Genomic DNA, 12,404 nt, shown 5'->3' with positions numbered 1-12,404 from the left:
GCGCCTCTCTTCCCCATCCCTCCCGCCTTCCCAGGGACCAGTCAGTGCCTTCCCTCACCTTCCCCCTCCATAAACATCTCTTCGGATTCAAGTTCGGCTCCTTAACCCACTCCACTTCCGTGATACTTTTTAAAGGACCAGATGGTAACGTTTCCATCACTCATTCTACTTTTCATAGTCTTTCCCTTTAAAGAGACCACCCTCTTTGAGTCGGGCGCCTCGCTTCCCCATCCCTCCCGCCTTCCCGGGGACCAGTCAGTGCCTTCCCTCACCTTCCCCCTCCATAAACATCTCTTCGGATTCAAGTTCGGCTCCTTAACCCACTCCACTTCCGTGATACTTTTTAAAGGACCAGATGGTAACGTTTCCATCACTCATTCTACTTTTCATAGTCTTTCCCTTTAAAGACAGACCACCCTATTGTTGTACTTTCAATACTCTCGTCTTTTTATTTTCTCTCTCTCTCTCTGTGCCCTCCAAACAGGCTTTATTAGATCTTCCTGCTTTCGTACCTCGGTTTCCACGCTCACATGCACCTAACCTTTCCCAAAATCTGATTTATAATCATTTTTTTCCTTTATTTTCACCCGGGTTCTCTAATTCTTTCCGCTATGTTTCAGACTCGTAAGTGAGTGTGGTCCTGGGCATTCGGCTACCTCTCAGGATATCCATCGGCATCGCTTAACCAAAATACTGCCTTGTCCCACTATTATTGGCTACTTCCTTGCCAACTTCTTCCTAGTTCCACCTTGATGGTGTGTCTCTTTAATTCTGTTTGTCATAGAATTCCGGTTTTGTTGCATCTCCCCCCCCTCCCTTAGCTTATTGTGCATATTCTTGCCTTCTTCATATGCAGATAGAAATGTCAAGTAACAGGTATGGTTGGGCTGAGAGGACATTGGCGCTCTGAGTTTGAGTAATGGGGAATTTGACCTAGGTAGGGAGGTCAGGGAAGGCCTTCTCTAAAGAAATAATGATAAACTGAGACTTGGAGGATAAGGATATGTAAGCCAAGAAGTGAGAAGAGCCTGCTAGGGGAGAACCTGCTGAGTATGAGGTACACAGATACAGCAGTGTGGCTGGAGTATAGAGAGCAAAAGTGAGACAGGTTTGAGATAAGATGGAAGAGGTAGACTGGGGCTGAACTATAGGGAAGTCATTTTGAAGTGTAAGCAAGAGGGGGTTAGGCGTGTGGGGATTGATGATATGATTAGTTTGCATTTCTTAAGAGGCTATTTTTATATATATATATATATATATTTTATTGATATTTTTACAGAGAGGAAGGGAGAGGGATAGAGAGTTAGAAACATCGATGAGAGAGAAACATCGATCAGCTGCCTTCTGCACACTCCCTACTGGGTATGTGCCCGCAACCAAGGTACATGCCCTTGACCGGAATCGAACCTGGGACCCTGGAGTCCGCAGGCTGATGCTCTATTCACTGAACCAAACCGGTTAGGGCTTAAGAGGTTATTTCTAACTTCAGTATGGAGCACAGGGTGGAGGGAACCTTAGAAATATGGGTAGGTCAATTAGGAAATAGGTAGTGGAGTAGATGAAGAGAAATTTAGGAGATATTTTGAAAGTAAAATCTACAGGACGTAGCAGTAGATGTGAATTAGGGGTGAGGAAGAGGGAGGTGCTAAGGATGACTCCTAGATACCTGGCTTACATAATATAGGGATCACCTGGACTAGATTTACAGGACTAAGAATTAGTTCCATTTGGGTAGAATAGGATTGACTGTGTTTGAGATATCCAAGAGATTTCCGGTTGCAGTTTGGAGCTTAGAGGAGAGACTAAATAGAAAAGTTTCATTTGATTGAATTAAAATAGTGGGAAATATGATTGTAAAGGTAAGCTGAAACGATATATATCATGGAGGTCCTTGAAATATAGCCTTGAGTCTATTAGTATATAGTTTGGGCTTTGTTCTACATTTGGAAACCACAGATGTTTGAATGGAGGAGTACCAAAATAAGAGCTGTGCTTTAGGAAAACTTGGCTATAAGATGAATTGGAGAGGACAGGGGTTAGTGCCTATTCCAGCGGTATTTACAACAAGTATATAGAACAAATGCATGAACAAGTGTATATAGGAGACGAGGGGATGGTTGGGAGAGCTATTGCAGAGAACAGATCCACATAGGTGGACAGTCAACTGACTGGCTGAGTGAGATGAAGAAGAAGGAAGAGTCAGATAAGATTTCCAGGGAGTCTGGTAACTGGAAGAAGGATGGGAACAGGCTTGGGATAATATAAAACTGGAAAGTATTTGGAGCTGTTAATCTATTTAGGGTTTGTCTTCTTTTTCAAAGTTCATATTTTCCATGTCACCTAATAGCATCAATTATTCCAGTCATACTTAGCATCTAACTATAATTCTTCAAATTTCAGACTTAGATCCTAAAGTAGATCTTAAAGCTGTTAGCCATAATATACAGTCCAGGTTGTGCATGAGACTTGGGACAGGAACTATATATTGTTTTTATTTATTTATTTGTGTATTTTTCCATTTCTGAATTTTTTAGTATCCACCTCTAAAAGATAAGGACACTTAACATAATCACAATATCATTACATCTCCAAAGTATAAAGAAACTAACAGTAATTCCTTAATATAAAAAAATGCAGTGTTCAGATTTCCAATTGTCTCATAAATGTTAAATATTTATTTTTAATTTTCAGTTTTTTTAATCAAGATCTATATAATGTTCCAATGGCAAACAGTTGACATGTCTCTTAAGGCTACCTCAGTCTATAAATTCACCCTCCATCTCCCCATCTCTCATTCCTGCAACTTATTTGTTGAAGAAATCAGGTCATGCCCTGGCTGGTATGCTAAGTGGTTAGAGCATCGGCCCTTGGACCTAAGGGCCTAGGTCATGTACCTGGGTTGCCGGGTCAGTCCGACCCCTCGGGCTCATGCAGGAGGCAATCAATCGATGTGTCTCTCTCCATGTTTCTCCCCCTCCCATCCCTTCCTCCTTTCACTCTCTCTAAAAAGAAAAACAAAATTAATGGAAAAATATTCCTCGGGTGAGGATGAACGAAAAATAAAAACAAACAAACAATGTTGTCAAGCTCTGGCCGGTGTGGCTCACTTCGTTGAGTGTTGTCCCTTGAACCTAGAGGTCGCTTGTTGGATTCCTGGTCAGGGTACATGCCAGAGTTTCAGGCTTGATCCCTAGTAGGGTGTATGCAGGAGGCAGCCAATCGATGTTTCTTTCTCTGCATCTCCCTTTCTCTCTAAAATCAATGAAAACATTAAAAAAAAATCAGGTAGTTTACCCTGTAGTTTCCCTTGGTCTGAATTTTGTGTATTTTATTCCCATGGTGTTGCTTAACATGCTCTTCTGTCTATATTTCCTAGAGGTTTGATCAGTTTAGGTTAGAATAGATTAAGCTTCTTGCAAGGTGTTTTTTTACTAGAATCAAGTGGTTGGGGTGTGTTCAGAATTGTGTTGTATGATGCAGACTATGGTGGGTAGGGGAGAGAGAGAGATTAGGGAGATTGGGTGATCCCGGTTAAGAATAGTTTCATGAAGGTGGTAAGATTGGGGTTGATCTTAGAGCAGCGGTTCTCAACCCATGGGTCGCGACCCCTTTGGGGGTCGAACGACCCTTTCATAGGGGTCACCTAAGACCATCGGAAAACACATATATAATTACTTATTGTTTTTGTGATTAATCACTATGCTTTAATTAAGTTCAATTTGTAACAGTGAGGAACTGTATTAAAGGGTCGTGGCATTAGGAAGGTTGAGAACCACTATCTTAGAGGATATGTGGGAGGAGGAAAGCAGGTATGATATTACAGACAAGGAAAATGAACACAAAACTAAAAAGGAAAATAGGAGGAACCAGATCTGAAGGGCTTTGAAAGCCAGACAGACGAACTTATAGTTGATATGGTCATCAATGGAACTATCAAAGGTTACTGAACTGGGGTGAGATGTAATAAGGATGCTATGTTAGAAAGACAGGTCTGGCCCTGGCCAGTTTTTCTCAGTGGTTAGAGCATCGACCCATGTACTGAAGAGTCGAAGGATCTATCCTGGTCAAGGGCACGGACCTTGGTTATGGGCTCAATCCTGGGCCCCAACTGGTTGGGGCGTGTGGGGATGAATGGTAACCAATCACATCAATGTTTCTCTCTCTGTCTCTCCCCCTCCCTTCCAGTCTCTCTAAAAATCAGTGGAAAAGAAAGTATCCTCAGGTGAGGATTAATAAAAAAAGTAAGTAAATAAATAAAAACAAACTAGCTTCCCTTTCCTATGAAAAAAGAAAAGTCTGGAAAGAATTCAGGCAAAGGGTTAAGGACTGAGGCTGGAGAGATTGGGAGGGGTAGATTGGTCACCAAAAATGTTAAAATGAAGGATCAGTCCTGGGAAGTAGGAAAATGTCATATACTTTTGAGAAAGAGGTTGTCAACAGTGTCAGTGTGACGAAGAGAATAAGGATAGAGAAAATGAAATTGGTATTTATAAGAATTAGGGTTAGGCATAGTTGCATATTAATGAAATTTTTTATAATGAGTTAATTGTCTTTATGGTAATCTCGTGAGTTATTTGGGCAATAGTTAATATTTTGGGGTTGTTTTACTCCTTTAATCCTGTTTTGATCTTTCAGGTTTTTAAAAGTTTGTTATAAATAGGAACAGGTAGGGGGAAAAATGTAGGAATACTTCAGTTTTACAGCCTCTATGTAAACATGGGATATCTGAAATAAGCAGGTTAGTTTGTTTTTTATTAAATCTCTCTGCTCTGGAATACAACAGTAAAATCTGAAGTACTGGCTGCTAATAGTAAGTGAACAGTAGATGAGAGGCCTGGATACCTGACTCTCTTTGGGGCTCTTTCTCTAATTAGTTATTTATTTTTAACTAATTTATTTAAATATTTTATTTATTTTTTTAAATCCTAACCTGATGATATACCTCCATTGATTTCAGAGAGAGAGAGAGAGAGAGAGAGAAGAGGAAAACATCGATTGGTTGCCTCCCGAACTCACCCCAACTGGAGATTGAACCCACAATCTTGGTATGTGCCCCAACTGGGAATCAAACCTGTGACCCTTTGGGTTGACACTTTAACCAACTGAGCCACACCTGCCAGGGCATCTAGCTATTGACTTTTAGTTATGAGAGAGGCAGACTAGGTGACCTTTAAGGCCCTTCCTAATGCTGAAATTCTGTGATTCTGGAGTTGATTTATCAGGTTAACTAAAGCAATAGGTCCCAGCCTTTGGCAGTGTTTGGGTAGTTTGAACAAAGTAGAAATTTTTTTTAAAAAAAGCCAAAAGCGGACACATAAGTAATACCTTAATCAATAAAGAAAATAAAAAAAAAAAAAGTGGGGGAGCCAAAAGCTTTCAATTATTAAAACATGAAAAATTGTTATTATTTGTACAGAGTAGCAATTTTTTATGCTACCTTTATTTTGGAAGCTTAAAAAAACTGGTAATTACTGAAGGTTAACTAACCTTTCCTATCAGGGGAAGCTGTTCTGAATAGCTATCTCTTTATTAGTTCTAGTGGTTGAATTTAGATGCTATCTAGGAGATTATTTGATTTGGTAAAATGAGAATGGTGCTGTCTCAGTGTATGACTAATACCTAGCCAGGAGGCTGAGGATCTAATATCGTTTGTGGTTATTAAAATTTTTCAGAACTTTAGAGCTGTTATGACTAAGTTCTCTCTTTTACTTAAAATATTCTTTTTAGTTGACAGGATTCCCAACATAAAAACTGTGCATCTCAATTTTTTGATATAAAAATAATTGAATATAAACTAGAGTAGAGAAAATAGTTTAATGAACCTCCCTATACCTATCACCAAGCTTTACCAATGATTAATTCCTAGATAATCTATTTCATGTTTACCCTACCCATCTCCTATTCCAACCCTGGATATTTCAAAGCAGTTCCCAGATATCATTATGTTATGTATAAACATTTCAGTATCATCTCTAAAATATATGGATTGTTGTATATAACATCTTTTGATATTTTAAGAAGTCTATTTGGAGAAATACATCGGGTTAGAATTTTAGTCAGAAATGAAACAGTTGGCAGTTATTTTAAATGTTATGTTAGGGTCCCATCCTGAAACTAGCCATTTTTTGAAATGTTTATTATATTACTTAAAAATATGTAACTTTATTATTTAAAAACACATAGCCTGAGGTTTGGGTACTTTCAATTTGTATTTATTCCTCACCCGAGGACATGCATTGCTTTTAGAGAGAGAGGGAGGGATGGAGGGGGGTAGAGAGAAAAAGAGACATTGATGTGAGACAGAACATCGATCAGTTGCCTCCCATACATATCCCGACCAGGGATTGAATCTGTAACCTAGGTCTGTGCTCAAACTGGGATTCGAACCCACAGCCTTTCTGTGTGCAGAATGACACGCCAACCAACTGAGCCACATTGGCTAGGGCTGGGTACCTTTTAATATTTAAGAAAAAACAAACTTCTATTTTTTGGTCTGTTTTTCATCTTTTCAGGTACGTGCTTTCCAACATGCCTTCAGCACTAATGACTGCTCCAGGAATGTCTACATTAAGAAGAATGGCTTTACTTTACATCGAAACCCCATTGCTCAGAGCACTGATGGTGCAAGGACCAAGATTGGTTTCAGTGAGGGCCGCCATGCATGGGAAGTGTGGTGGGAGGGCCCTCTGGGCACTGTGGCAGTGATTGGAATTGCCACAAAACGGGCCCCTATGCAGTGCCAAGGTTATGTGGCACTGCTGGGCAGTGATGACCAGAGCTGGGGCTGGAATCTGGTGGACAATAATCTACTACATAACGGAGAAGTCAATGGCAGTTTTCCACAATGCAATAATGCACCAAAATATCAGGTGAGAAACTAGGTATTTTCTTAGATGTGGGCCTTTGTCAAATCATGCCTTAATTTGTTTTAAATTTACAAAATTTTATATAGTGGCTTTGTATGTCCTTTTTGGTAATTTTTTATTAAGTAGTGTAACTGGCCTTTCTCTGCTACTCTAATAAGTTTTTAGTATCTCAATATTTGTTTCCTAATACATATTCAACCTTGAGCAATTCATTTTTGCTCTAAATCTGGCGTTGGCAAACTTTTTCTGTACAGGGAGGGCCAGATAGTAAATATTTTAAGCTTTGTGGTCTGTATGGTCTCTGTCACAACTATTCAACTCTGTTTTTAAAGCACAAGAGCAGCCATAAATAATATGTAAATGAATGAGCATAGCTGTGTTTCAATAAAATCATATTTATAGGCTGTAGGCTAGATTTGGCTCAGGGGCCATAGTTTGCCAATTTGTGCTCTAGATTGTCATCTTTCCTTTATGGCACATCCAAATCTGCTTTTTCTAGACATCTCACCCCCCTGATGCCCCTGTGTGCATGCACACACATATCCTCTGCTACTTAGTAATCTGTGGATTCAAAGCTTCTGGGTGTGTCAGTAATTTCTATAAAGACTGGCAAGATCAGGCAAACTTCTGCATTTTAAAATTCTTTTCATCTTAGCCTTGTATCATATTTATGTTATTTTAGGGTCAAAATTATAGTTTCTATTTGTAAAAGCTATATGATTCCCATAGGTCTAAAACAGTAATCTGATAAGAAATTATAAATTTTAAGGAATTATAGATTGCATATTTCAGAAAAACATGTGGCTTGAAAGCTCTAGCCTCAGTAATAACCTCAAGTCAGGGATACTAAAGTAGAAGAACTAAGAAATATATTCAGTTTCCTGAGGTAGAAAACGCTGGAAGGATTTTTTTTCATAGAATTCTTCACTGTGCTTTTAGGCTCTAAGGAGAAGAGTGTCTGGACTTTGGCAATAAAATCCTGTGACTAGCCTTGTGATTTTGTAGTGAAAAACTTTTGGTCTTTGCTTTTCAGAGAACATATCTATGATTTTAATTCTTCTAAATTTATTGAGACTTGTTTTAATCCCAGCATATGATCTATCTTGATGAGTGTTCCATGTGTGCTCGAAGAGAACATGTATTCTGTTGTTGTATGGAATATTCCACAAATGACATTTAGGTCAAGTTGATTGATAGTGTTCAATCTTCTATATCCTTACTGATTTTTCCTTCTACCTGTTCTATCATTTATTGAGCGTAGTATTGAAATTTCCACTATACTTGCTAATTTTTTTTTTCAGTTCTGTCAGTTTTTGCTGTCTTCTTAGGTGCACATACATACATATATACTTATCATTTGTTATATCTCCCAGTTTGACTAACTATTATCATTATGAAATGACCTTCTTTGACTCCAGTAATATCCCTTGTCTTTTTTCTTTTTCTTTTCTTTTTTTACTTTTAGAGAGAGGAATGGAGAAGCTTAGAGAGATAGAAATATCTACGAGAGAGACACATCGATCGGCTGCCTCCTGCATGCCTCCTACTGGTGATTGAGCCCAAAACCCAGGCACTTGCCATAACTGGGAATCTAACCAGGGACCTCTTGGTTCATAGGTCAACGCTCAACCACTGAGCCACACCAGGCGGGCAATATTCCTTGTCTTTAAGTCTATTTTTCTATTTTGTCTGATATTAATATAGCCACTCGAACTTTCTTACACTTACTAATGCTTACTTTCTTGTGCAAGGTGCCTCTTTCCCCCATTCCTTTACTTTCTTTTTTCTTTTTAATTTATCTTTATTGTTGAAAGTATTATAGATGTCCCTTCCCCCCATTCACCCTCTTCCCCAACTCCACTTCCTTCCCTCCCCAGGCCTTCCCTGCACTATTGTCTATCCATGGACAATGCATATATGCATGTAAGTTCATTGCTTAATCTCTTCCCACTCTCCCCCCCGCCCCTTCCAAAATAGGTCAGTCTGTTGTATGCTTCAATGTCTCTGGATCTTTTTTGTTCCTCAGTTTATTTTGTTCATTAGATTCCACATGTAAGTGAGATCATGTGATACTTGTCTTTCTTTGACTAGCTTATTTTGCTTAGCATAGTACTCTCCTGGTCCCTCCATACTGTCTCAAAGGGTAAGAGATCCTTTTTTTATAACTGTATAGTATTGCATGGTATAAATGTACCACAGCTTTTTAATCCCTTTATCTACTGATGGGCACTTGGTCTGTTTCCAGATGTTATCTATTGTAAATAATGCTGCTATGAACATAGGGGTGCATATATTTTTTCTGATTGGTGTTTCAGGCTTCTTAGGATATATTCCTAGAAGTGGCATCACTGGGTCAAATGGCAGTTCCATTATTAATTTTTTGAGGAAACTCCACACTGTTTGCTACAGTGGCTGTACCATTCTGCATTCTCACCAGCAGTGTACCAGGGCTCCTTTTTCTCCACATCCTTGCCAGTGCTTGTTGTTTGTTGATTTATTGATGGTAGCCATTCTGGCAGGTATGAGGTAGTACCTCATTATCATTTTAATTTGCATCTGATAATTAGTGATGTTGAGCATTTTTTCATATGTCTCTTGGCCATTTGTATGTCCTCTTTGGAGAAGTGTCTATTCAGGTCTTCTGCCCATTAAAAAAATATATATATTTTATTGATTTCAGAGAGAGAGAAACATCAATGATGAGAGAGAATCATTGATTGGCTGCCTCCTGCACACTGCACATTGAGGGTCGAACCTGCAACTCCGGCATGTGCCCTGAATGGGAATCAAACCGTGACCTCCTGGTTCATAGGTCGACACCCAAACATTGAGGTCCCCTGACTGGGCACATTTTTTAATTGGGTTGTTTGTCTTCCTTTCGTTCAGTTGTATGAATACTTTATATACTTTGGAAATTAACCGCTTATCAGATGTACCATTGCCAAATATGTTCTCTCATACAGTGGGTTTCCTTTTCAAGTTGATGATGGTTTCTTTTGCTGTACAGAAGCTTTTTATCTTGATGTGGTCCCATTTGTTTATTTAATATTTTGCTGCCTATGCTTTCTTCTGGGATTTTTATGGTTTCAGGAGTTATATTTAAATCTTTTATCCATTTTAAGTTTATTCTTGTGTATGGTGTAAGTTGGTGGTCTAGTTTCATCACTTTGCATTTATCTATCCAATTTTTTTTAAATACATTTTATTGATTTTTTACAGAGAAGAAGGGAGAGGGATAGAGAGTTAGAAACATCAATGAGAGAGAAAGATCGATCAGCTGCCTCCTGCACGCTCCCTACTGGGGATGCGCCCGCAACCAAGGTACATGCTCCTGACCGAAATCGAACCCAGGACCCCTCAGTCGGCAGGCCGACGCTCAATCCACTGAGCCAAACCAGTTAGGGCTATCTATCCAATTATTCCAACACCATTATTGAAGAGACTGCCTTGACTTCATTGTATGTTCTTGTTACCTGACAAATTGTTTGCCTTCATTTCACTTAGTTCCTTTTCTGGCAATTCCTTCTTTTCTTTCATGTCGGGGTTGTTTCTTTCTCTCCTTTTTTTGCTGTCCCTTTGTATTTTTTTCCATGTATTAGATCAAACTGTTATGGGTCCCAGTGGGTTGGTCTTACGTAATAATTGTTTTGTGGGACCCAGTGATTCAATCTCTTAGATCTCCTGAGCTGGATGCTCTAGGAATGTCCCTTGTGTGAGTTATTTGAGTTCTGTTGTAATTGGGTCTTGAGTGTTGTCCTGTTCGTGAATGGAATCTCCTCTCAGGCTGGCTGACTGTGAGGCTTACCCCCAACCACATCGTACCAGCCCTAGTGGAGGTGCTGACAGAACAGAACAAAACACAATGAAATAGCCCTAACCAGTGTCTCAGTGGTTAGAGCATTGGCCTGTGGAATGAAGGATCGAAGGTTCAATTCTGGTCAAGGGCATGTACCTCTGTTACAGGTTTGATCCCTGGCCCCAGTAGGGGCACGTGCGGGAGAAACCAGTCATGTCTCTCTCACATCGATATTTCTCTCTCTGTCTCTCACCTTCCCTTCCATTCTCTCTCAAAAATCAATGGGAAAAAATATCCTTGAGTGAGGATTAACAACAGCAAAAACACAACATACAAAATAAAAAGGTACACAAGACCCCTACTACAACAAATGGAACCACAAAAGAAGAAAGAATTAGGTAAGAGAAAAGAGAGCAAGAATGATAGAAGAAAACCAAGAAAAAAATATAAGGAGAAAAAAAGGGAAGAAAAAGGAATATGAAAGGGCAGAGATAAAAAAGAAAATCAGAGTAAAGAATAGGGGAAGGATATGGTATAAAAGAGAAAAGGAAGAAAAATATTTGAAAAGGAAATAGAGGAGAGAGCAGATAGACCAAAAAATAAGAAAAGGAAAAAAAAAATGAGAAAGCAGGAGGAAGGGGGAAAAAATAGAGTAAGAAAAGGGAAGAGAAAAATTAGATATATGAAAGAGAAAATAGAGACTAAAATAATAACAAATAAAGCAGAAAGAAAAAAAAGAGGAAAAAAGAAAGTGAAGGGGCATTCATCAGCAGAGATTAGTGCCTCCTGGGAGCTCCCTTTGGATTTTGCTTTTCTGATGATTGCAGCTTACTGTGTTGTCTGCCAATTCTGAGCTTCCTGGGAGGTACTTAGGTGCTAACCACTGTCAGGAACTCAGATGCGGCTGCCAGTCAGCTCTGTGATGGGGGAGGTCTCAGTATAGGAACAATGACCCCTGCAGGCACCCCTATCTGGGAGAAAGGTGTCCCCTTCCTACACACACACACACTTTTTAAAAAAATATATTTTATTGATTTTTTACAGAGAGGGAGAGGGATAGACAGAAACATCGATGAGAGAGAAACATCGATCAGCTGCCTCCTGCACACCTCCAACTGGGGATGTCCCCACAACCAAGGTACATGCCCCTGATCAGAATCGAACCTGGGACCTTTCAGTCCGCAGGCCAACTCTATCCACTGAGCCAAACCGGTCAGGCCCCACACACACTTCTTGCTCTGATGCCAGACAATCCAGTTGCACCCTGTATGCTTCTGGATCCCTCTGAGCCGTTGTTCTAGCGCTGGAACTCAGAGAGCGGATTGTGTAAGTTTGTGCACCTGCCCTTTAAGAGGAACTGCTAGGACTCGGACAGCCTCTATATCACTGAGCCACAATTCCAGCTGGTTTGTACAGCCCGAAGTTATGGGGACTTCTCTTCCCAGCTCTGGAACCCTGGGCTGGAGTTTGGTGTGGGGCTGGGATCCTTGCTCCTCACAGGAGGCTTCTGCAGCTGAGATATCCCTCCCATTTGAGAAAAATGCCACATGTGGGTGTGGGACCAGCCCATTTTGCCCCCCCTCCTCCTATCAGTCTCTGTGCTTTCTTCTTTTCTTCTCTAGTTGTAGGACTTCCATTCAGTCAGCTTTCAGGTGGTTCTGAATGATGGTGGTTTATTTTAGTTGTAATTTTGATGTGATTGTGGGAGACAGCGAGTACGCTGCCATCTTGGTTCTTTGTCC

The 12,404-nt window shown here is 39.9% G+C and overlaps 1 protein-coding gene across 1 annotated transcript in view; it reads left to right on the top strand.

Annotated features, from left to right (window-relative positions):
• FBXO45 (F-box protein 45) overlaps positions 1 to 12,404 on the top strand; it is a 20,948-nt gene that overhangs the window by 2,008 nt on the left and 6,536 nt on the right. The window contains exon 3 of the mRNA XM_006753424.2: positions 6,513 to 6,869. Within this exon, the coding sequence (XP_006753487.1) occupies positions 6,513 to 6,869 (357 nt within the window). The remainder of the gene's footprint in view (positions 1 to 6,512; positions 6,870 to 12,404) is intronic.

The sequence above is a fragment of the Myotis davidii genome, unplaced genomic scaffold, assembly GCF_000327345.1.
Source record: "Myotis davidii unplaced genomic scaffold, ASM32734v1 scaffold571, whole genome shotgun sequence".
Taxonomy (NCBI): Eukaryota; Metazoa; Chordata; class Mammalia; order Chiroptera; family Vespertilionidae; genus Myotis; species Myotis davidii.
Note: the sequence above shows the minus strand (reverse complement) of the source record. Positions and strands in the feature narration are given on the sequence as shown.